Below are 26,919 nucleotides of genomic sequence, written 5' to 3' on the forward strand. Positions count from 1 at the left end.
GGATTTGGAGAAACTTTTATGAATTTATGGATTTTGAACGCCCAATATGAGTCAAGAGCTCTGGCTCAATTGGGTCATTGACCCAGTTATCAAATCAACTTGGTCGCATAAGCTCTAATTTCGTATCCTAAATTCAATTGGAATAGGGCCAATTCGGATATTTAGAACCGCTTTAGTATCCATAAAAAATTCATGTTTCATGATGCTGCATCCTATTTCTGATCATATACACTTTAAATGTTTCTTAATCATATAACACATTGCATTCATAAATGAAAAGATTAGAGATCTTTCTATCGGTTTTTGTCATCTGAAGGATATACAAATAAAAGGTCTTTGATAAAAAGCAATCAAATTGTGAAACTATGGAGAGGATAAAAACGAAATTAGTTGGAGGGCTTGTAGCCTAGCCTCCTCCTAGTCATGCCTTGATGTTATTCATCAGTATATGCCAATATTTTAAATCCCAAACAAGGCCTTTAAGTTTTAAACTAGCTAAGTCCATTTTAAACTTATTTTTTACTATCAATCACGGGTTTAAATGGAGATAATACAACAGTTAAGTATACCAAAATATGTAGTTTTATTTTTCTAATGTTTAGAATTCTAACTGATGCTAGCAGTTCAAAATAGACATTGTTCATAATAACTTTGATATATACTTAGTTTATACATAAGCTATAGACTCCCCCCCCCAAAAAAAAATATATAAAATGGATGGGAAAAATAAAAACGAGAATCTGATTTCAACAAGAATGCATGGGCCAAAAAATTTATAAGCTGTCATGACGTCATATCTCTACTCTTGTAACATAGCATTACAGTACAAAGTTACAGATGACGTCATTTTGCGTTTCAAAAACCTATTTTTCAATTATGATGTCATGCAGGGTACTTAGGATTTGGGCGAACTTGCAGCTTAACTTAGATTTAATATAGCAATGCCAAGTACAACGTTTAGTAATATGTATGAAACATACAACTGCGAAGACTACGAAGATTTCGAAGACATAGATACAACTTCAAACACATGCAACTATGATGGTGGATATGATTTTGAGGACTATTTTACAAATGAGTACAACTACAGATATACAACCCGAGTGAAACCGATTCCACAAACTACAGAAATATTACCTTTCAAAAGCAACTACGTCTACAGCATCAAAATAAGAAAATTCAAACCTGATCCAAAGATTGTCGAGTCAGTAGAAACTGACGGAGAGCAAGAGGAGACTTGGGGGGCATTTGAAAAAGAAAGACTTTATTTTAGCTCAAGAATCCAAAGGCTTAAACTGAATGACAAGGGAGAAAAAGGTGACCCAACGAAGGAGGACAGAGATACAAGCGTCAATGAAGGGGTTTCAAAAATTTGGGATAAAATTAGTGTTAAATGTACAGAAGAACCAACGAGTGTGCCAGCCGTAAAAGCTGTTTATGTCCCTCCCAGTTTGAGAAATAGAAGAAAAAAGGAAGCGCCAAATCTCGCAAGTTTACAGTTTTTCCCAACTCTAGGAACTGATGAAAGTAAAATTAATTGCACTATAAAGCAGACGAATGAAGAAAACGAAGGATTCACTGAGATAAGAAGTAGAAGATCGATTCTGGCTAACAATAGGCCAATGACGAATGATCCTGATGTGATATCTGCTGAATTGCCTCCCAGTTTGACAAGAAGTAGAAAAATGGAGAGACTGGGTAGATTTACCGATGAAACCCGTAGCAGCCAAGAAAATTATGTACCTCCCACAGAAAGAAGCAGGCAGAGTAGCGAACAAAATGCAGCTAGGGCTGATATAATTGAGCGTACTGTTATATATGCCAATCTACCTCCCAGTTTAACGAGAAGCGGAATAATGGAGAGATCAGGTAGATTTAGCGATGAAACCCGTAGCGGCCGAAAAAATTATTTACCTCCCACTGTAAGAAGCAGGCAAAGTAGCGAACAAACTGCGGCTAATGTTCATATAAATGAGCGTGCTGTGATATATACTAATGTGCGTCCCAGTTTGACGAGAAGTAGAAACATGGAGGGACCGGCTAGATTTACCGATGAAACCCGTAGAAGCCAAGGAAATTATGTACCCCCCACTGTAAGAAGCGGGCAAAGTAGCGAACAAACTGTGGCTAATGCACATATAAATGAGCGTGCTGTGATGTCTGCTAATGTGCCTCCAAGTTTGACGGGAAGTAGAAACATGGAAAGACCGGCTAGATTTACCGATGAAACCCGTAGTAGCCGAGGAAATTATGTACCCCCCACTGTAAGAAGCAGGGAAAGTAGCGAACAGTTTGTTCGCCACTACAGATCTACCGATGAAAACCGTAGCAGCCGAGGAAATTACGTACCTCCCACTGTGAGAAGCAGGCAGAGTAGCGAACAAGCAGCTAAGGGTCATATAAATCTAAAAAATAGGTTTGGTGTTTTTTTAAATGTAGAGTAAATAGCATGCAATAAATAATAGTATATTTGAATAAAGAAAATTGGGCTTACAAATTTTTTGGGGTGTAATTAGACTACAAATACTTATGCATTGCTCAAAGAGGCCTTTGTTAATGCTGTACAGAAATAGTATAAGCTAGATTCGTGCAAGAGTCAAATGTCCCTTTGGTGGCTAGATTTCAAATCACCCAATGAAAAAAAAAGTCCTTATATGAGCAATTGTGTTCGTTTCTATTTGGATCAGAGTTTAAAATTTCTCTCTCGAACTCAGGGAAGCTATTTAAGTTAAAGTTTCCTTTTTATCTACTGCTGCAAGTACACAATACTTTTTCTTTTTTTCCGGAAAGGGAATACTTTCCTTCTTAAAAAAGAACAATTTGACGAGAGTGTATTTCATTTTTTCCGCTTTCAACTACAACGTAACTTAACTATCAACTGTACTGAATCAAAAAGTTCGTGGTAACGAAATGTAAGTAAAGAGCGACTCGGCTCAATAGTAACCGAAACTCTAAAAAAAGGCATTTTAACATCAATAGATACATTAAAAGAATCAGTTTATTATGCTTATTTCAAATATATAAGTTTCATCAAGTTTAGTCCTACCGATCAAACGTTACGAGCCTGATAAAATTTACCAAATTTTTGAAATGGTGCGTGTGTGTGTGTGTTAATATCTCACTATGCAGCTGAAACCTGTTTATCAATACCGGCTTTGAAATTTCAATGCGGTCATTATTTCGTGTGTCCTGTATTTCAGAAGAGTACCGGATCAAGTACCCCCCCCCCCCCCACTGCATAGGTGAGCGTAAGAAGCATATCTCATCTTTCAGCTCAATAACCATTCAAAAATCCTCTTTTTGTTACGTTTTCCTCCTATCAAGCCAACACTAACTTTGAGTTCCTTGTTGGTCAGATTTTTTTTTTTTTTTGTGACTATGTATGTTTAGAATTAGATGATTTTGATTGAGCTCTTTATAAGATTCCAAACCATCATTAGGAGCATTATAATCCAACAAAATCGGCCCTGGAAGTCATTATGTCCAAGGGTACACAAAATAACTCTATAATAAAAAATTCGTTTCGTTACATAAAACAAAAATTCTAACCAAAAAATAATACCAAGATATAAATCTTCTTTGAAGCATACATTTAAAGTCAATTTTACTGAGGCAATGAGGTCGTTTCACGGCCGACCGCATGGCCAACCGCAAATATAGTTCAGTTGGAAGTGCCATGCAAGCAATTATATCCTAAGACACTTGCACTTCAATTGTTTGTCTGATATAGTCAATTGATATGCGGTATACAAAAATATACGGTAAAATATTAAGCCCTTCTGACCTTTTTCAAGGGGGGGGGGGGATAATCATGGTTATCTCCTAGTACTATGCTTCGTAATTGATCTACGTTATGCTTGTCCACTTTAAAAAAGGAAAGCTAATTGTTGCAGTAAATCAAATTCACTTTTGTGAACTTTCCTAAGTTGAATGTTTTCCGACATCTATGCTCATTTCCGAACGGCTTCTATATTTTGCCGATTTTTATCCACTGTGAAAATAATAAAGAAAAAACAAAGTTTAATTGGTTTACTAAAGTTTTAAATAAATATAGTTGTTAGTAAATACATTCTTAGACCACACTGGCTATACATGACAAATGAAACTCAGAGAGGAAAGAAAATAACAAAATAAAAAAATAAAATAAAAAAAGGTCAGCCCCAAAGTTTTATGGTCTGCCTAAAATCCATTTGAAAGATATTCCGTTACGTCCTATTGTAGCATGTTATAGTTCTCCAGCTACGGGTATAGGAAGTTTTTTAGCCACCATTTTTAAGCCTCTTTTAAGCTCACAGAAATCCTACATAAAAAGCTACGAAGATCTTGTTGACAAGTTAACAAATTAAAGTAAAACAGAAAAAACAGGCGTTAGAAAGAAAATTAGAGGAAAATACAGCTTGGTCGGATTACAAAACTTTGGAAATTGATACAATAATGACCCTTGTTCGTCTTTGCAACAAGTTCTCCTCGTATTTTAAATTCCAAAAAAATTCCCTTCAAATCATGGGTTTATCCATGGGCACTGTCTTGTCTCCTTATTTGGCAAATTTTTACATGAGTTTCATAGAACAGTCTGCTTTGAATAGTTTCCACTTAAAACACTCTATCTGGTTTCGTTTCGTTGATGATATCCTTTCTGTTTGGGAACACGGACAAGACTCTTTAAGAGATTTTTTGGCACATTTGAACTCTTTTGATTCGAATATCCAGTTTACAATGGAACTCTAAGATTCGAGTAAGCTGCCATTCTTGGATGTTTTGATTATAAAAACTACTCCTAGCCTTGAATTTTCTATATATAGAAAGCCCACTCATAATGATCGATATCTACATTTCCCTTCCCATCAACCTCCTTCTGTGAAAAGAGGGGTAATGACTTCTTTAGTCGACAGAGTTTTAAAAATTTGTTCCCATAATCAAATCAATTCTGAATTAAACTATGTCAAGGATATTCTTTTCTGCAATGGTTACCCAATCAAACTTATTGAAAATATCATAGATAGACGATTAAAAAAGATAAAACAACAAAATAGGGAGCTCGTCCCCCTTGAATCAGTTACCCCAGCAATCGAGAAAAAAAAAACTTTCATCGGTTTGCCATACATCCCGAAACTTGGTGATAAACTTGGGAATTTTTTTTAAAAAAACATAATCTCTCCGTTTCTTTCTAAACCGAACAAAAAGTTGAACAGTTTTTCAACTCAGGAAAGGATAAAACTGACCCTGTACTGGGTAGTGGTGTCTAGAGAATCCCGTGTTCATGTGGGAAATTTTACATTGGTAGGAGCCATCAACAACTAGGTGAACGTTTCCATGAGCACAAAATTTCAATAGATAAGTCCCTGAGATTAAAAAATAAAAAGGACAACTTTGATTCGGCATTGGCTTCGCATATTTTCGTAAATCCGACCCATCTGGTTCTTTTTGACGAGGCGACCTTAATATCAACTGTAAATGGCCTACCAAAACATTTAAAGAGGTAATTGAGATAAAAAATACATGAACCAAAATTTAGCAATAAATAGAGATACTGGAGATATTTCTTTAAGCCCAATTTACTACGACAGTTTAATTTTGAAGGACTCAATCAATATTTTCACCCGGTATAAATTAAAATAACCTATTTGCATATCTAATGAAAACCGAAACTTTAGACCAGCTAAAACTATTGCAAGGCAAAGGATTCTTGCTCAATCATCTTGGTAAATTCTTTTTCATTGATTCTTGCCTGGTTTTTATTTAGTGTCTGTTCTGTCTTTGTCAGGTAAACTTCGAAAGATTAGATTTTGTTTGTATTTTTTTTTTCTTTTTTGTTTAGCACTGAGGACGATTTGGCGTAGGTCCTTGTCAAAATATTTGCTTATTTCTTCTTCTTCATGGTTTCCCACTGGCTGACAAAATCCTCGTTTTTTCACCTTTTTTTATTTTATTTTTCATTTTGTTATTTTCTTTCCTCTGTGAGTTTCATATAGTTGTTAGTCTTTACTTACTCGTATTTTTATTTTTAAATTATTTTGAAATTTTTGTGTTTGAAATAAACAAACAAATAAGTGAATTTTTACGAAAATCAAAACTGTTTTGTACACTATCTTAAGATGGTTGAAAACAAAAATTTTGTTTACAACAGTAACAAAAAGCTATATCCAAATTAAATGTAAATTATCAACTTAATAACTGATTATCCTTGCCAAACGACAGAAGTAGAAGAGCCAAAGACGGGCTTAGCTAGGATAATGACGTCAACTCAGCCATTTCCATGTACCTGCAATTCGGTCCAACACCCAAGATTAAGATACGACCCCACAGTCCCGACAATTATACTCGTGAAGACAAAATTATGGGTACATTAACTTCATTTCTTCAAGTAAAAGGGTAATGTCTTAAGGAGGAGGATGATGGAAACCACCCTTTCGTTGTTGTTATTAATAGTGACGGCTTTGATTCAAAGCAGATATGGATCAAAACTTATATAAATATTCATGTATTTAAGTCTTACAATTCTTTGTTTTGTTAAGTTTTTGCACTTGAGATTTAATAGTTAATAATGAATATTTGGTATGTGTCTGAGATATTCGGTAGCTAATTCAGTTTTGGGTACTGCTATCTTTTGGGGGAGTCACCATTTTCTGCTCGCTATGATCTGCAGCTCGGGCCTTAACACGCTTGTCATCATGGCGTCAAATTTTGAATTTTAATAGCCCCTGTTTATTCCCTGGTTCCTAAATTATCCAAAAAAAAATCATATCATAAGCTTGAATAGTTCGGCTGTAAATTCAACGGAAAGACCGAACAATCTTAAATCATCAAATCAGTTTGGCTATAAACTCTACAGAAAGATCAAACAAACTTAAATCATATTTTTGTTGCTGCTGTTCTGTTGATGAGTTTGTCAATTTTATCCAACATATCCGAGAAAGGATGTTGATAAAGCATTTATTCACTCTGATACTTAGATTTTGTCAATTTTATCCGATGTATCTGACAAAGGATATTGATGAAAAAAAAATTATTCATTCTGACACATAGATTTTGTCAATTTTATCCGATGTAACTGGCAAAAGATGTTGGTAAAAAAAATTTATTCACTCTAACACTTAGATTTTTTCAATTTTATCCTACGTATCCGAGAAAAGGATGTTGATATAGAGTTTAATCATTCTGATACTTAGATCTTGTCAATTTTATCCAACATATCTGACAAAGGATGTTGATAAAGCATCTATTCACTCTGATACTTAGATTTTGTCAATTATATCCGATGTATCTGACAAAGGATGTTGATAAAAAAATTTATTCACTCTGACACTTAGGTTTTGTCAATTTCATCCAATGTATCTGACAAAAGATGTGGACAAAAAAATTTAATCACTCTGACACTTAGATTTTGTCAATTTTATCCTATGTATGCAAGAAAAGGATGTTAATATAGGATTTAATCACTTTTTTTATGCACTGAAATTATTCAACTTTTTTTATGTATCTTACAACGAAATGAAATATTGTTGTTGCTCTAACAATCGTACTCCATGCTTGCTCATAGACACGATGTGGCTCTCCCACAGGTGCTCTATGGTGGGTTATAGACACTACCTAGTTTATTGCATGAATTAAATCAGTATTTTTTACGCAGTGGAACGATAAACACAACTAAAATCTCTAAAAAGTGATGATGAAGCATTTTAAGAAAGTGTAATCACGTGATAATGTCATTGTAGCATTGAATGCTGAGAAGGAGAAGTATTTAAACTATGAAATAAGTACAAGTGGTAGCACTATCAGAAACGTAAGCATGCATTGTCATGACAGTAAGGAATTAAATTTCTTTGGAGCACCAAAAAATTCCATTTATTCCAATTAATTGCACCGAAGATAATTGCACTCAAAACTCAATTTAAAAAAAAGTGCTACTACAAACAAAATTTTTCTAATAGTAAAAGTCATGACTAACATATCTATACCATTCTCATTTTGAGTTTCGAAAATATTAGATGTGAATTTTTTATGTTTTAAGTATTTTTCATGTCATTCTAAGACATGTAAAAAAAGTTGAAAAAAATAGCATTTTTAAAAAAATTATAAAAAAAACTTAAAGGGGGGGGGGGGGGCAAAAAATTTGGGGGGATGTGGTCCCTTGGAAATGAGAATAGGGGACCTTTGGAGGTTGATGTCATTGGTGGTTAGGGTCACTGGTGCTTACGATCCTTGACGATTCATACTCATAATCGTCTCACTACTTGATTTGCAAGGATTTCTAAGGATTGTTCTGAATTTCTTTATTAAAATTCTTTTCTTGCCCTCTACATCTCTATTAGTATCAACTTTTTAGTATACTAAAATGTTATAGCATATTTTATCATAACAACACTTTTAAACGGCACTTATATATTATACAGAACACATCGGAGGAGTAAAGCTAGGTAAACTCACAAGATCAATTTATTATTGTTAACCATTTCCATAGATTGATGCTATTCCAAATTTATAATAAATTGCCTATGAGTTAACAGCCCCTTCGGGCTTACCTTAACTGGTAATCAGTTTACCCTTTTTTACCACCTTCATACAATCCAAACACCAATTAAGATCATTCTCACCCCTATTATTCAATCATAAATTAAGATCATTCATACACTCCAATTCGTAAATGCTATACCTTTTTTAGCAAATAGAGTTTTGGTAAATGATTTAACACTATATGCCATCAATTCTCGACAAGATGCAAGGTACCTTCAGCCTAGAGGTTATTAGTGTTTGACAATTTTTGACTCAGAAACATGCACGGCTTGGCTGTATCTTTAGTAAAAACATCATTTATACGAGAAAACACGATTATCTAACCCTACAACTGAAACCAATATTTTTTTAAAGAAGGCTCAATAAACCTTTGAATACGCAATTTTACGATCTCAACTTTTGGCTATTGAACCTAGAAAAACGTGTCTGACAAGGCCTATAGTTGTGAAATATATATATACCTATGGTAGGGCATAAACCCACGAAACTTCACATATATTCTTATGTAATTCCTTATACATCTATGATTGAACCAGAAAATAGGCATTGGCTCAGAAACCAGTCTGGTAACTCATGTATCGTTCGTAGTAACAGGTGACTGACCATGGTAAGGTGTGTAGGCGTGAAACTGCACTGTATATTCTTGTGCTCTTGAAACTGCACTGTATATTCTTGTGCTCGTGAAACCAGCATATAGCTTACTAATGGTGTTTTCCCCTTTTTTCGACAATAAGTCAAATTTTCTCAGGCACATAACTTTTAATGGGTATGACTAAACTTGATGAACAATATTATATATTTGACATCAGCATAAAAATTTGATTTATTTGACATATCTATTGGCATTAAAATTCTGTTTTTTGGAGTTTTGGTTATTATTGAGCCGGGTCGCTCCTTACAGTTCATTACCACGAACTGTTTGAAAAGGACATGTCATGATTAGTTTGTACACAAGTTTGAATTAAGGTCATCTTGATAGTATTAGGACTAAAGACTAGCTTTAGAATTTGTATCGTAGCTTGAAATTCACTCTTGTATAGAGAGAAATAATTGGATCTCCAGAGCTCATATTATGTCTTATTTGATCTTCATCTCAAGTGCTACTAAAGCATATTTCTTACAATTTAAGACTGTATATTACCCACTATTGATATTATAGCTGATGAGTGTAAAATGTTGCTTGATAAATCAATCCAATATTTCTGTATGCTGTTCAATTACTTCGCGTTTATCAAAAAATATTTAGTTTTACGCTTACGCTTTTAAGATAATTTTAATTGTATACTGAAAGTTACTAATGTCACAATTGGTGTAAGACTATAAAAAGCTTTGTAGATTCCTTTAGTGTTGTCAGGCTACATACTTACTTTTGACTCTTAAATCAATAATCCTGTTTTTATACTGGACTTTTGTGTTTTCAGTAAAGCGCTAGTCTTGCATAATCCTAAAAGCAAAGGGAAACATAATTAGTTGGTTTATTTGTACTAGTTATATTAATATATATTAAATAGGTCGTGAAGTTATAATTTTTGTCTGTTTTAAGTTTCAAATTCGCTCTTTACTTCCCCCGGAAAAACTTTTTTTTTATTAATCAATATCAAGTATCACCCAACACGTTACATTAATCCTCAAAGAAAACTGACCGAAAATCCATCGGCTAGAAAAAAATTACTTAAAATAGAAATCTAGCAATTTTTTACTTCATTCGGCTCTTCTTGAGTAAATTCTGTAAGTTTCAAAAAGATTTTCCCTCCTCTCCCTCCCCCCGAACTATTGAAAAGTACAAGTAGTTTTTGTTTGTAATTTAGATTCCGCATATTTAAAACGTGTCTTAACTATCTAAAAACTTTGCTACATTCATTAATTCAACGGTATCTTAGTCCTGCTATTCTTACCATCTTCTTTTTAGCTCTGTTACATGGGTGAAGTAAACCAGAGGAAAATAAAGTGAGTGAATTATATTCTATCAAGCAGTTCGTGGTAAAAAACTGTAAGTAAGGAACGACCCGGCTCAATAGTAGCCGAAAGTCTAAAAAAAGGAATTTTGATACCAATAGATACATCAAAAGAATCAGATTATTTATGCTGATTTCAAATATGCAAGTTTCATCAAGTTTAGTTCTCCCTATCAAAGTTACTATTAGAACTCCACTTTTATGCAAAACAAAACTCGAGATACAATATATGAATGGAGAGAGACATGACTACGTAAGACGAATCTTATAACGACTGTTGCTTAAATGAGTGAGTTTAAACAATATCCTAAGGAAGGGTCTTGAATCTACAAGAAAATCATGTATTAGCCAGGCTGGAAAGATCTAACACTGTCGTTTACACCATTTCTTTTTTTTTGCAAACATTTGTTGTGCATGGCTTATGCTCTCTATTAATCAATCATCTTCCGATTACTTATTATTAATTACTACTACTGTTACTGCTAAGAACTCACTGGAGTACAAAGCCGCCTTAGGCTAATATAGGTTCACTCGCTACTCCTCCATTCCAATCTGTTCAAAGCCTCCCTCTTTACACCCTCCCCCTCAACAAGTTCCCCTTTCCCTTTAATATTGCCATACCGCATCCTCTCACCCTCTTTGGGAACGACCTGCTTGTCGTTTGGCCCTTGACTGTTAGCCAAAAACGACTATCTTTAGCAGTATGTCATCCTTCATCCGAACAACATTAGAATTATTAATCTTTTAATATGAATTATTGATTTTTATCATTTTAATATGCCTTTTTAATTAGAATTGTTAATTAGTAGACTCGTATCTTCTATTTACTTCAAGTACTATCCTTCAATTAAATTTCTCTAGAAAATACCTAGATATAGATCGAAAGCAAAAGATAATAAGTGCATGAAAAAAAGGAACAATGGGATTTGACAGTCATTATTAAGATAATGCCTAATTTTGAATGACTAATTAAATACTAATACTACTTAAATGAGAAACAAAAATGTCTAATTAAATAATTTTGAATTTCATATTTGAAACAACTGAGTAACACTGCCTTAAGTATTTTAGTTCTTTGCTTCAGTTTACATGTGTCATAACTCTTCTTTTATGAGTCCCGACTATGCTCCTATGTCTAAAATGGCTCTAGACGAATACCCTCCCCCCTGTCGAACACCCCCCGCGGAAAATAACCCCCTGCGAAAAATACTCCCTTGGAAAATACCCCACGAAAACAGCTCCCCGCAGAAAATATCCCCCCGCGGAAAATACCAGTAGTAACCTATTACGCACTTTCAACCGTACATTCACGCCTACAAAAATATACAGTGTGGTTTCACGTGGACATTGCAAAAAGGCTGGTAAACCTATAAAGTGGTCAAACACGTTTTGAGAGTATAGTCGGGATTCTATGAGACATCCAGACTGGTTTTTGAGGCAACACCCATTTTTTAGGGTCAATCAGAGACAGCGGAGGTTACGCTATATACGACAGCTTGATTGGTGATTGGATTCAAATAAAAGGAGTGATTTTTATTGCAATTCATATTAGTAAGAGAATTGAATTCAGAGAGAATAGTTTATTTGAGAGGATATTAGTTGAGAAAATGAGTGAAGCAATTACATTATTGGAGATTGATGGTGGAGCCGGTAGCAGCAAAGATATACGAGTACCAAATGTGGCTGTGGAAATAAACGGAGGCTGTAGACTATGTCTTGAATGGGACGATATGTATGCTAGATAAGTGATATCATTAAGCAAATTCAAGCTGGAGGAGTAATTATGTTTTGCTACGAAACTGAATATTGTGCATATAAATAGACTTCAGGCAGCATTAGATGCGCTAGTGAAATACATTGATGAGAACAAAATGCATCAGTGACTATTATTGTTGTAATTCTGCTCCATTAAATTGTTTCAAAATCAAAGGTATTTTTCTTTCTATAGTAGAGAAGCGTACATTTTTTAGAGTAGAAAAATTCTGGATAGTCCGTAATTGGTTGTGAGATTGTTAGGACTCTAAAAAATAGGTAGATTTGAAAGAGAGCGAATCCTGGGGAATCTAGTGGTTATGGAAAAACGTTTGATTCTAGATGATGATTTTCTAGAGCCGTCTATTCAAAGGAAGTCATTTTCTCAGGGAATGCTTGTCGGTATAATGAAAACTGATTCTCCATCATTAGACTACTGCATGAAGCTTTTACGTTGTTGTTCAAATGCATTTACACAATTTATTAATATATTAATCACGACACGGCAAAATGATATTGTGGATATGCTTTTAAACGCTAGTTTAGAAATTTAGGACTTTTATTTTTTCATGAGAAAGATGGTCTTCAAGGATGATTTACTCCTCTCTCTCGCTCTCTCTCTATCCCAGTCAATTTGTTGTTGTTGCTAGCTCAGTTTCATTGTGGCAGTGAGAGTGTCAACACATGAAAAAATTTCCCATACATGCCCACTATATATGTACACACTAGGCAGCTGGTCATCATGTGAGAATTACACGATGATTGATGAGTATGATGAAAAGTGTAGATTATGCAACCCGTGTAAATTGCATAGAGGATATGCTGTACAAATTAAAGGTTGTAATTCCTGTCTTGAAGAGGCGTGTGACTCTCATCCTAGAGGGCACCTATGCTCCAATTGCTACCATGATAAATGTAATCAGTGGGAGAATACATATCCCGGTATGATTGGAAAGAATCCTAAGCGTGATTTTAGTTTATTGCTACGAGAATGGTATCGTCGTGGTTTTAGATTGTTCTGGGAGGAGTCGGGTCAGCGATTCAACTGTTGGAACAACAAAAGGATATGGTTTCTACGTCATCGTTGTGAAGACAATGGGTATTATGATTATAAGCCCACTGATTTTTATTTGGCTGTAACGGAGTGTGATTCGCCACTTTACGACACTGTTTGTGACATTGCTTCAAATAAGCAAATTGAAACATGTGAATTCTATAGAATGAATGAGAATAGTATAATTGACTATACAAAGAGATATGACAAGAGTGAATTTACACTCTACTGTAGAAAATGTGATCCTGACATTGCAGTACATCAGAATCAGTATACTGTGAATTCAGATAATATACCTGCATTAGTTGCTGTCGACAAATACCTATACCTAGTAGAAGATGAAATCTAAAGAGTAGAAAAGTCGTTTTTATCATGCATATACATTTTTTCATTTATTAATAAACAATTTCACATACATTTTTAGAAAATTTTATTCGTAGGGCACTAAAATCAATATTAAATACACTTGTAAGTATATTTTACACTAGAAAGTCGTTCAATCGAGGTAAGTCAATGTAGATGTCGAGAAACTGCTTGTAGGTATAGCCACGACATCTGAACATGAAAAAGAGTAGTGCATGAAAGCCACATGTCTTATTCGTTAAATCCTGTACTCTTCGTTGATTTTGAATAATAGTTTTCCCACTGCTTTCAATAAAGTTGGTGATGTATGGAGTATAGAATTTATACGATAGGCCAAGACGATAAAAAAATTTAATATTCTTCGCTGTTTGAAAGATACATAGCCAATGGCCGGTTTTCAAAGTCGATGGACTGCTATTAACAATGATTAGGGTATTATTAACACTTGGAATTTTTTCAATGAAGTCCGATGGTATACAATAGGACTTGTACTGGAACATGTATGGATCCAAACTAAATACGTTGACTATTTGGTTTGTGTTCATGGTGCTAGGTCTAGTAGAACACTGCCGTCGGGTGTGATTTCCCAATAGGTTTCAAATTGACTCAATGATATTAGCATGATACTCTCAGTCAGATCATCGGCAAATGTACACTCTAAACGTACATTGCTGTTCGTACTATGCTCATATCCTGAGTCCCCGACAAGTCCAAAACTAATACCTTATGATTTTTTGAAAACATTGAATCGGTTATTCCATTTTCAAATAGTTGAGAGTCATGATCTAGGGATTCCATGGTCAACTCGTACAGAGTTCTATAGGATTTTTTTGTCAAATGATAGAGTTTACAGTGGAATACCATTCACCTTGCACACAAGGCTAGATAGACCAAAAAAAATTAAAATCGTGGGGGGATTCAGTCCAGGATCCAACGGCACTGCCACTATTCACAAAGGCCAAAGCCGATTTGGATGGGATTTCTCCATTGATAAATGATGAATCGCTATAGCTACGAGAGCCGGTGGCAATGGTGACGTTGATTGGTGATCGTATGGGGGACAAGAAGTTTAATGTTGTTGCCATTGGCTCTTAGCTTTTCCACTGCCAATGCAAAAGAGCTCATAACCTGTGTTTTTCGAACGTGGAAAATTGCCGATGTGATAATGACATTTTCATCGGGTGCTGCAGGAAGTGTTTTTCTCAAAATGAAATTCGATCGGACCAGTTGCAACTTTATGTCAATCTTGACATTGGGTGGTAGCCATTGGGATATATTGAATATCTCATGATTTAATTTTCCAACCAGATGATACTCCTGGCTCACTGCAGTAGTCAACTCGCCGTCAGTATCAACACCTGATAGATATTCATAGCCCAAGATTGTCCTCTCAACTCATTGTATGCCTATGGTGTCATCATCATAAATTGTATGTAGCTTGCATAGTTGGATAAATTACTGCTAGTGCTCACCAATGTTCCATTAATAAATACATTTATTTGTTTGAAAAGATTGTGTAGAATACAGTTTTCGTAGGAGAGACCATCGGCAACAGTTGGAGTTGTATTATCTGACTTTTTCTTCATCGCAACATTTAAATCAATAAATGTTGATGACAAATCAATGAAATAGTCTCCATTGGAAAATATTTGAAAGTGTATATTTTCCGAGAGGGGTTGTTGGGGGTGAAATTGTTCATAGTAGCCATACTTGACACTGACATCAACATTTTCAGCATTGAATAGATTCAATGAGGAACTGATTGATGGGTATGATTCCTTGTGGGGGAGATAAGTCATCTTAAGAGAAGAAATCCTTTTGATCAGAACAATCTTTTTCTTTTTCTTTTTCTGCTTATTGGTCTTCCTTGTTTTATTCCTCAAAGTCCTTGTTGATGTCCTTCGCTTCCCGCCTGGGTGGAGACTGATGAGCGAATGACGCGCACGCATCCTTTTCAATCCCTCCCTATTTTGTCGAGATTTTAATTGCTCACCAAAGGCTCTTGCTGAAGATCTAATATTTTCCTTAACACTCTCCTTGAAATTCTTGCCCGACCCCCAGTCCTGTAGTGTTGAGTCAGGAAAATTTGATGCAGCAGGTACAAGATATTTTCTGGCAGGCAGTCGTGCAAAACGAGATTGCATAGCAAACCAGCTACCAAGACCAAAACCAGACATCGTAGTACGCCCCTTGTAGTAGTCCAATCCATTGCCTATTTGACGTGGACTCAGAGCACCAGCATAGCAATCGATATCGGGACAGACAAATGGAATTCTTCTACTGTTCATTTTAGGTGATTGTGTCGTCGACAATGGGTCGAAAATGATATGTAAACACTGCTAAGCCTTTTGTTACTGCTAGAGGATCACCCAATTCATTTCTTAGTGTTAACTGACAGAGTTCCAAATACGAAGTGTTTACAGGAACATACTGAAGATGCTTTATATTATAGTGATGTACAAGTTCATGAGTTGTTTTTCGTTCAAGAACAAGTAGGAGGGGGACATTTGAATTACCGACTCTCGATGTTTCCACAAAGGATGCATAGAGAAATATGCAAGAGTCCGAGGCGAAACCAGGTGGATAATCAGCAAAAATAACTTGATCCACCCCCTAAACGGTGCCAGCATTTTTCCCATTGATCATATTCTGTTTAAAGCCAAAAACGTCTCTCAGATTATGATTGAGAATAATTATTTCAGTGTCAACAGGTGAGGTAATGTAAATCCTATCGTGTTCCAATGAATAATTAAAATGGAATGTACCATTCCTACGATATTAGATTTTTCTATTGATTGTGCGACACAAATCTGTCATATTATCATATTCAATATATTTCAATTTAGCATGTGGATATTCGCTAGATTTTAGTGCGTCAACCCATTCATAGTCGACAAAGAGTGACCAATCAAATGGTATAACTCTTATGTCATACAAACGATCCTTTCTCAGGATGTCATAGATATTTTTGTGAATACAGTCGACAAGAGCCACTTCATACGCACCGTCAAATATGATGGCGGGGGAGAGTTTTGTCCAAAAATCACTTGTCTTATTCAAGTCGTTGTAGATAGGATCGGAAACGTTGGACATAAATGTTAGATAGAAATCATTGGTCATTGTCAATATCTTTAACACCGATCCAAGAATCAAAATCAAAGTTGTATCCTAGCCACCGAACAAGTAACTGTTTCCTACCCCTGTGAGTACGAGTCTTTAATATCTTTTCAATTTGATAGATTTCTCTATTATTTTTAACCTTTTGTAGTTCATAGTCATAAAAGCCGCCGAGAATCTCTTCATCTTTGGTATCGCGCAAACGATAAGTTATGGGTTTAGTGCCTAGGATTCTTGTCACTTTAAAAAGTTCGGTGGACCACAAGTAATTCCCCTTTTCAAAAACATTAGTTGTTCTATTAATTCGAACTGTATCACCAACATTGAATTTATTTTTCTTCTTGACAATCGTTTCATTGGAATATTGTTTAAGAAAGATGTCAATTGTATCATGATCAGAATGATGAACTTCCGTTGGGGTTGAGTTGGACAATGATCGATGAGGTCGTTGAATATAAATCGACATGATTTTATATAAATCATGAATAAAATCCGGTGTATTTTTCAACGTAAAATATGTTGATATTATAATTCGAATATTTATTATCAATAGTTCGGCCAATGCAGCCTTTATAGGACTATGAGTATGCATAGAGCAGTGTACTATATTTCACTAGTACTTTTGCAACATGGGGATTAACAAATTCACTATCGCGATCTGTTGGAATTTTTTTATACGAACCCTGTTCAAGAATACTTTCTAAAGCCTGAGCAGCTTCAACACCTCTCTTCGAGCCCAATAAACTTGAATATGCATAACAACTAGAAACGCAGATTGCCAGTAGAATGTACTTGCATGGTGTATTGTGACGTCGTTGAATCTCATTAAAAGTCGAGAGATCTGCTTGCATTATATGCAATGGGAAAAAGGCTTTAGTTTTTCGATAATTATTAGCACGAAGTCTATGATTTCTGTGCAGAGTGTAACTTGATTCATTTTGTAGATAGTCTTGTACACTTTTAGTGTGAACACCAGTGACTCTGGAAAGAGTGGTGGGTGAACTTAAACTCCCCGCCTCACCAATATTTTCATAAACACCTTTCAGAACTTCAACCATTTAAAACCTAAACACGTAGTGTAACGTCCGCTACCCTTTTGTATACTAGTTGTGGTTGGTGATGGGGGTGATGGTGACTTGATACGCTTTCTCTTTTGTCTAGCTATCAATGATGGGCTCCTCCTTATTGTCAAGTTTCCACTAGGTGTGCTAGTATTTTCCAAGATTGATTTAAAATCTTCTTCTTCTTCTTCCTCTTTATATTTTAATGGTGTTGTTGATGATGATGCATGTTCGTTTTTTTTTTTTAGAATTTGTCTATTGCTAATAAGACTGTTGGGGAAGTTTAATGTATTTAGAAAGTTGTATAGATGAGCGTCAAATGATATTAATCCTTTACGATTTGTAACCATATTATAGATTAAATCAAGTAAATTATAGCTCTTGTCCTGAATTATAATCCCTTTCCTATTGCAATCAACTTGAATATGATCTTGACTACTTTCCATGAGATAAGTTATGAGTCTTTTACTGTGTTATAGATATTAGTGGGGCATTAGATTTCCAATTTTTTACACAATTGAATCCAATTTCTTCTTCTTCAATTTTTTTCCAGCAGCAGCAGCAGCAGAATCCTGAGGAGATGATTCTTTTTGTCATCAATACCACTGGTCTTCGCACGATAGGGCTAATTTTTATCCACTCGGCGAAGTGCATCTTGAAGTAAAAGCAGTTTTGTATCATCCTCAATATTCTCATCGTCAATGAATTTACTCAGATTGTTCTCAAAGTGTTCCACGGGTGAGAGATCGAGTTATTTGGAGTCAATTTATAGGGTTTTGCCATTTTCTCTAGAGAAAACTGTATACAAGTCCTGCAATTATTGGCAGTAAAAGTGTGAAAAAGCTACCGCCCGCCTGAAGAAGATGTTTCTTTTTAAAATTCTTTCCTTTCTTTTTAGAGGCCAATGTACGTACAATATAACGATGTTGCTTTGCCTGTTGCTTAACTACTTCTGGCAGTTGAACATTACCCTCGGTCAAATTTAAACAAAGTTCAGATATTAGATTAATAAAATCATTGTCAATACCATTTTTGAGTATGGCTTTCCTAAGCGAGGGTTTTGAAGTGCTTAGAACTGAAAATAAATTTCTATTTTCATGTAGTTTCTTCTGTGTCATGATAGTAACTAATAGGCCTTTGTACTGTTCATGGGGAGATATACTGTAATTTCACTGTCAAAAATTTATATGACTACACGCAGATCCTTGGCGTATTTTGATTACTATCCAATACGATGTAGCCGTAGGGCTTATTAGTTGCCTGATTGTACGCTGAGCAGAAATTTAGGGGCGCCGGGGTATATTTGTTTATTGAGAGTTATTAGTGAGCTAGAATCACGAACAACTCTGTAGATGATATAGTAGGTGCAGTTCAAAGCAAGTGTTCGCATAAATTTGCTCTGATGAAAGAGATTGTTTAGAACCAGAGTAACGGAAATCTGTTCATGATGATATCGAACAGTGAACAGTTGTAGCATTTCCTGAGACCATTGTTCAATAGATTCAGCCAGATCGTCAATAATCAGCCAAGAGTTTGGTTCAATAAGGCTGAAAACATCAAGTCCCTGTGTGAATTGTAGTTGCACCAATCCCGTCGTGTCAATTGCTTTTATTTATCGTATGACTCCTGCCAAATACTGTAACAGTAGTATAATTTTTTCGACTTTTCCACAAATAATGTATAGCAAGTTTTAATTATTTTAGTTAAGAATGTTGTTTTGCCCGACATTAAGGGTCCACACCGAAACGATCTGAATTGTGTTTTAAATTGATAAATGTTCCCTTCAACAGGTCACCTAGACAACTAACTGTAGACTGTGTCTGTCAAATGACTAAATAATTTCCCTACTACTACTATCCTGTTCAAGAATAATAATAATAATAATAAGAAGACGAATAAAGAATCATATTTTACTTTATTATACACACATAAAAAAGTAACAACACTTAAAAAATACTACATTGTTGAAAGCACATTAAACATGAAAAAATACACTTTTTTTTAATTTATTTATAATAAAAATACAACATTTACATAGGCACTAGAAACATAACTTTAATAAATACACTTTTTTTATTTATTTATTTATAAAAACATACAACATTTATTAGAATATGCACATACACTTAAAATATCACACACTTTTATTTACAGCATTTGAAATGGGGTCCCCCCCCGGGGGGCGGCAACTGCGGTAGCTGGGAAGCATGGCCCACTGCGGTGGGCCGGGAAGCGCCGCAGGAAGCGCCGCTGGCCGGGACGCGGGGCCCGCTGCGGGGCTGGCATTAAATAGTGGAAATTGATCTGCCTTGCACACACACACACACACACACACACATACACACACACACACACACACACACACACACACACACACACACACACACACACACACACATACACACACACACACACACACACACACACACACACACACACACACACACATTGAAAATTGCTTCTGATATAAGAAAAACGAATTTAAAAACAACCATTACCCAAAAAAACCCTCCCATCCAATTTGTACTTTTTTAATGAATTTAAGTGATTTTTTGTAGACCTAGTTGTTTTCTGTACTCCACGCATTCAACTTGGTCTGAAATTAAATAATGACCGTGTGGTAGTACTTTCACACCATCCTCAAGTACATAGACTTTGTCCAATATGGCCGACACGGCATTTTTCTTAACTCTAACTGTGTAGTTTTTAAATTGTAAAGATCGAATCGCCATGACTTTCGCTCTTGGGACTAAACTACGTTCCATAAAGTTTCTATAGACACTCATTTAGAAATTTTTTTTACAAAGTGTGTAGGTACCCCCTTGCAAACTTGTTTGATATCCCTGTTGTGTGTCAAACAGTAGTGAGACATTGCCGATGGTTAAAGGGAATTCATACCCAAAAAAACTGCGTCTGACTTTTCATCGGTGTGCTGTCCGGTCGGATCAGTTTTCATGATACGGTCCCCGTGAAAAAAATACCCACCCCTCATTGATCTCTCTACAAACAGATGCTGATCCACAACGGCGATCAGACCTATTTCTTCTTTTATGATTTTAAGTATCAAGTCCATCACCAAATGAGGAGTGGAAAAATAATAACCTAAATCCAACCTAAGTTCCCCATAAATTTTATCCGTATTTTTGCACACAATGTCCAGAAGAGTGAGTACGTTACTGGCCAAGTATAGTTTACAATAATCCCACCCATTTTTACATCCGCCCTTTGCCCAAAGCCTCTTAGCAAATTCATAGTCGCTAGTGGTGCACTCACTCTCAGTAAGAGAATTGTAAAAAGCTTCAATGGGCGGTAATGACACCTCATCTAGCCTTGAGGCGGAGTTGTAATAATCATATGGATATACACCCTTACACGTTAATAAATCATACATTTCATCATCGGGGAAGCGCTGTTTGAGGAGGGGGAAGCTATCAAAATTATCACTTTTCTGTACCTGAATCAATTGACTTAAAGATTTGGGGAAGAAGCTGAACGAGTCTGAAAAACGGATTTTATTCAGGCACGTGTTACCCTTGTCAACTGTTTTCCACATGAATTCTAGCAGAAGTAGCTTCTCCGATGATTTGGGTATGATATTATATGAAAAAGAACCATCTATCCATGCGTCATCTACAGCTCTACCCTTGGCAATGCGGGCAAACGCCGGTAGAACAAAATTTAAGTCGTAATTTGTACTGTGTATAAAAACAGGTAAGAAATATTGCTGTCTCACGTTTAAATTGCATGACTGATGTGCTACCTCACTAAATTTAATCCCCCCTCCCGATGTAATTTCCTGCCACAAATGATCGTGGTCGATCACCTTTCGTCCTTCCCCCATTCCCAACGCCATCATCAAATTCTCCCTTGCAAACCCAACACATTTTACGATTTTTAATAGCCATTATGTCATCTGGTGATAGGAGCATAGGATAGTTTGTGAAACGAAGATGGGAAATTGCACTGTTCACTGTTTTGATTAGACTGACCAATGCCGAGCGCATGCAGTCTTCACCGTCACCCAACATCTCAACTACATCCAGCACTTGCATGGTATTATTGGAATCTCGTTGCGCGTGAGCGTAAGAGACCCCTATGGCTTCATGTATTTTAACACGATTTGGATTTGACGAATCGTAGACATCTGTGAGTTTCGCTTCGCAGTCTAAGCGATATTATTGCTCTGTAGGAGCGTGTTTTGGAAATTTTTAAAACGTAAGATTGCTCTATCTCCACTTACCGTCTCCACAGCCTGATATCCATGACGTTTACAGTGTTTCATGTGATGCTTTAACTTTAATTTAGAGCGAAATCTTGAGAGGCATGTTGAACAGTAACAACACACACCATTCCGCTTTTTACCCTCACATAGAACCCTACTAATATCGGTAATTGGATTAAAATGACCAATTGAATCAGGGTCTGTGGGTGGAGTGTATAGAAGCCACACCCAATGTTCCACTGATTCAATTGAAGAAGTCCTCACTGGAAATAATACGCCCTTCTTATCGGAACGATGACCCTCATCAAAGTTCGGTTTCATACTGTAACACCGTGACACCAATCTTTAAATGTGCATTAGCCCGCTCGAAAATATCTATTCCTTTTAGTGTCACGGGAAATTGACCATTTAAATAATTAAAATCTACTATGGGGAACTTTGAACCCACCCTGCTATTAACTGCCATTTCATCCAACTTTTTCTTAGTGGCATCTTTTTGAAGAGGTCTGTAGGCGCCAATTAAAAATGCATACTTGAAACACTGTTTTGTTTTATCCCCCTACAACAAAACAGATTTGTTTTATCCCCCTACATCCCTCTAAATCTGAATGATATTTTAATTCAATACCCCTTGGCCCACTCCCACCTCTTACAATAAAACCCTTTTTAAATATACAAATATTAACATTTAAACTTTTAATAAATAAAACTACCGACCCACTACCCCCCTCGTTATAATTTTCCCACTTAGTTTGAATGCTATTAACCCAATTTAGAAAAACATCCTCACAATTTGATGAATGCGGGCGAATTGCCAACATCTCTGTGTGCAAGTATTTCGAATACAGCTCGCTCGCATTTTCATTAAAAAAAAATATTTTTAGTGCTATTGATGCTTTTAAACTCACCCCACCCCCACACCCCAATCTGTTGTTCAAGAATGGCTCGAATCTTATTAGTATATAAATGTGTAATGGGCCGGGGATCTGTTATTATATCCCCCGACACTAGAGAGTTAAAGGGGTCCCCGAATTTGGCGCTGCAGACCTTTGTGTGGTGCAAGGCAGAGTTGGAAGGAAAAAAATCTTGAAGTGGGGGTACTTGTGATGTTGCTGTATCGTTACTACTACTACTACTACTAGTAGATGTAACATTAAGCGGAAGGGAGGGGGGTAACATAGAATTGTCAATAGCCCCACCCCCAGTCTGTTCAATTGCAATGGATGGAGGTGGCATGAAGTCCTCTAAGCCTGATAGTATGTCTTCCAGGGTGTTTGGGGATAGCTGATCAAGCCAGCCTGTATTGTCCTGTGACGGAATTTCTTTATGAGGATCCGGTTCAGATGCACTACTACTACTAACATCGCCTAAATGCTCTCGCATAAATCCATCTGTCCATTCCGGGTCCTCCACCGTGTCAATGTCACAAGTTAAATCATCTAGGCTAACCATGTCCCCAAAACAATCATTTAGAAAACCCCTATGCCATTCCAAATTGTCTAGAACTAGCGTAGGTTCATCTCTAAACTCCATTGGTGGTGCTAAAATTGGTTCAGGTCCACTAAATGTTGATGTTTCATGACCCAATGAAGATGGCGCTGCTAATTCATTAATCTATAGAAAAAAGGGTAAATTTTCTATGTGAAATAACCATTATTTTATAAAGTTAAAATAAAATGTTCATTTTTCCACCCCACTCACAAAACTCAATTCCTCCTAGCTTTATTTTAACTAAATACTTGCCCCCACTCCCTCCCCAGAAAGTTCAGAAAGACGCAATACCCTACTTATGCTGAAGCATTTCTAGTCGTATGTCTACCAGGATATTGAATAAGTACCATTTTTCACCCCACCCGCAAAACTCAATTCCTCCTAGCATTATTTTAACTAAATACTTTCCTATATCCCCATCCCCCAGAAATTTCAGAAGGTCTCAATACACTATTTGTGCTTAAGAATTTTTACTCGTTTGTCTACCAATATATTAAATAAGTAGCATTTTTCACCCCACCCTCAAAACTCCAATATTCCTCGCAATAATTTTACTAAATACTTGCCCGCCCCCCCCTCCCCCGACAGTTCAGAGAGGCGCAATACTCATATTAATGCTGAAGCATTTTTTAGTCCTATGTCTACCAGGATATTGAATAAGTACCATTTTTCACCCCACCCACAAAATTCAATTCCTCCTAGCATTATTTAAGTAAATACTTGTCTCCACCCCCCTCCCCCAGAAAGTTCAGAAAGAAGCAAAAGAGTGTTTTCTTTGACAATCAATAACAAAAACATTATATTCAGCTATCTGTGAGGAGAGCAGAGAAATTTAAAACAATGGTTGGGGGCGAGAGATTAATATTTTAATATCTCTGACATACACTCTTAGAGTGTTGAAAAAAAAATGGCGAAAAGAAAAGACTAAAAAAAGTGGGAAAGAAATAGGTAGATATTTCTATAATCAGGTAGAAGGTAGAGGTAAAATACCTACATTTCCAAATTCAGATTGCACTTGTATCCCTGAAGTCCCTGGCAAAGCATGAAGGGGGGTGGCCTCATGATCTTCAGCAGACGGAGATGATTCAGTATGTGAAGTAATCCAGTCTTTCTTGAGTTTTCTGCCAGGTTGCTTAGAGGTTTGCGTAGAGCTGACACTGGCATGAGAGGGTTCTGGCATTAAAAGTTTCATGGTCATTGGCTTGTCCAGAGCACATGTCATGGAGCTAGCATATCTGATGATGGAAGCCTTGCAGCTTGCATCGATGTGGTATTGTTCCATCTTGCTCTCTTTTCAGGGGGGGGGGTAATTGTATGAATCCTCCTCCTCCTTAAAAAAGAAGAAAAATTTAGTATGGAAAAACGATTTCCCTTCTTACAGAAGAAAAAATGAAGATATTTATGCTCACTTTCAACTAACTACGGCTACGTTCGTTAAAGGCGAGCTATTTTCTTGCGAAAGCAAAAAAAAACAGAAAAAAATGCTCATTGTTCCTTTAGTAGCCACTCAATTAGACTAAAAATTAAGATATTTATGCTCAGTTTCAACTAACTACGACTAAATTTGTTAAATGCGAGCTAAAATCCAAATTAATACAAAACTTAAATTTCTTCCCAAGAAAAAATTTTGAATACGATTTGGCTGTATATCAATTCTGAGTTTAATCTACTATTCTTTAATTAGCAACTTCCTTAATGATATAACTCAATGAATATCCATAGATATCCAAAATTAATATAAAACTTAAATCTCTTTCCAAGAAAATATTTCGAATACGATTTGAGTGTATATCAATTCTGAGTTTCTGGTTAGAATTACACAAAGCCCGTCTTAATCACCAACCTTTTGTTTTCATAATTCAGATAAGACGAGCTTGAAGTCTGATTCCAAAAACGACTCTTTTTGTAATTATAAACACAGGTGGTTTTAGACCGGAAAAACATTTTTGATAATGGAAAAAAGGACATTTCGAACGAAAAGAACTAAATCTAATGAATTAAACTCGTAAACAGAGGAGGGGAGGGGGAATTAGGCTTACATAGTGGAAAAAAGTGTGCATTTTACGTTTTCTAGCGATTATACTCATCATAGTGTAGTGTTTGTATTTTTGGGGGGAGGGCTATGCCCCCTGAAGTTTGAATTTACTGGAGAGATTGTAAAATGATTTAGTTCGTAAATTAAGTATAATATTTACAAAGCTGTATTCACATTATAAATTGAAGTTGGCATAGCTTAAACATCAATGGTATTTAATGTATTATTCATGGTATGTTAAACCATTATGGAAATTTAATGGTAATGAATGGCCATTACATACAAAATCTCAAGGACGAATGTAAGTCCCTCTTTTTTATTTGAACCCAATCACCAATCAACTTATCGTATATGAAGCAACCTCCGCTGTCTCTGAATGTCTCCCTAAAAAACGGATATTGCCTCAAAAACCACTTTGCTTGTCTTTTACAATCTCGACCATGCTCCCACATCATTTTCAACCAATTTATAGGTTGCCAGCTTTTTTTAAAATGTCCATGTGAAGCTATGGTGCACATTCTTGTACAGTTTATATAACTAACAAAAAACCAGTCTGGTTGTCTAATACAATCTCGACTATACTCTCAAAACGTGCTTGACCACTTTATAGGTAAAGGTTTGCCAGCTTTTTTGCAATGTCCACGTGAAACCACACTGTATATTCTTGTAGGCGTGAATGTACCGTTCAAATCTTATTCAACCTTGACTATAGTTTCAAAACGTGTTTGAACACTTTATAGGTTTAACGGCCTTTTTGCAATGTCCACGTGAAACCACACTGTATATTCTTGTAGGCGTGAATGTACGGTTGAAAGTGCGTAATAGGTTACTACTGACTAGGCTATCTATTATAATTTTGTTAGTTTCGGGTTTCATTTATTTGTTAATGGTTATTTGTGGTAGTTTTACACTTGGAAGATAAGACAAACAAACTCGTAGAATTTGACAACGCTTTTGTCCGTAAAAACCTAAACATGTAAAAAATGTGTTGGTTTCCAAAGCCACCTATCCTTTCAAAGGATAGCCAAACCTTCTTAAACTTTTTGGTGCCAAATGTTTTAGCTTAATTTTGATGATTGTTTGCCTAAATTTTTTTTTCTTCTTCAATATTTTTTTTAATTTGGCACCCAGTACTGCCAAAAATTGCAGAATTTCATATGGAAGTCTAACACAAATGGATTTGTGTTTTTTTTTCCAAGTTTCTAAGACACTTCTGGTGTGCAAATTCCTCTTTTTCCCGTTCCTTAGTACTTTTCAACAAAACAATCAAAAAATTTAAATAACAGTTTCAAATTTCGAAACCTTATTTTCTACAGGGAGGGAGGGTATATTCCAAGTTGGGGGTATTTTCCGCG

At 35.8% G+C, this 26,919-nt stretch overlaps 1 protein-coding gene across 1 annotated transcript; it reads left to right on the forward strand.

The window, feature by feature from the left end:
* Positions 1–941: 941 nt before the first annotated feature.
* Positions 942–2,444, forward strand: LOC148952973 (uncharacterized). The gene is made up of 3 exons (XM_089087842.1): positions 942–1,804; positions 1,865–2,047; positions 2,312–2,444. The coding sequence occupies exons 1-3, from the start codon at positions 942–944 to the stop codon at positions 2,442–2,444; spliced, it is 1,179 nt and encodes a 392-aa protein (XP_088943968.1).
* The last annotated feature ends 24,475 nt before the right edge of the window (positions 2,445–26,919 follow it).

Source organism: Artemia sp. Qi Xiang Cuo, chromosome 4 (assembly GCF_049724085.1).
Source record: "Artemia sp. Qi Xiang Cuo chromosome 4, ASM4972408v1, whole genome shotgun sequence".
Lineage (NCBI taxonomy): Eukaryota > Metazoa > Arthropoda > Branchiopoda > Anostraca > Artemiidae > Artemia > Artemia sp. Qi Xiang Cuo.

Excerpts from the sequence above, each read along its gene's own strand:
- LOC148952973 (XM_089087842.1), top strand. The coding sequence starts at position 942 with ATGCCAAGTACAACGTTTAGTAATATGTATGAAACATACAACTGCGAA. Across the intron at positions 1,805-1,864 it reads GCTAGGGCTGATATAATTGA|ATCAGGTAGATTTAGCGATG; the intron begins GCGTACTGTTAT and ends AATAATGGAGAG. Across the intron at positions 2,048-2,311 it reads ATGGAGGGACCGGCTAGATT|TACCGATGAAAACCGTAGCA; the intron begins TACCGATGAAAC and ends CCACTACAGATC.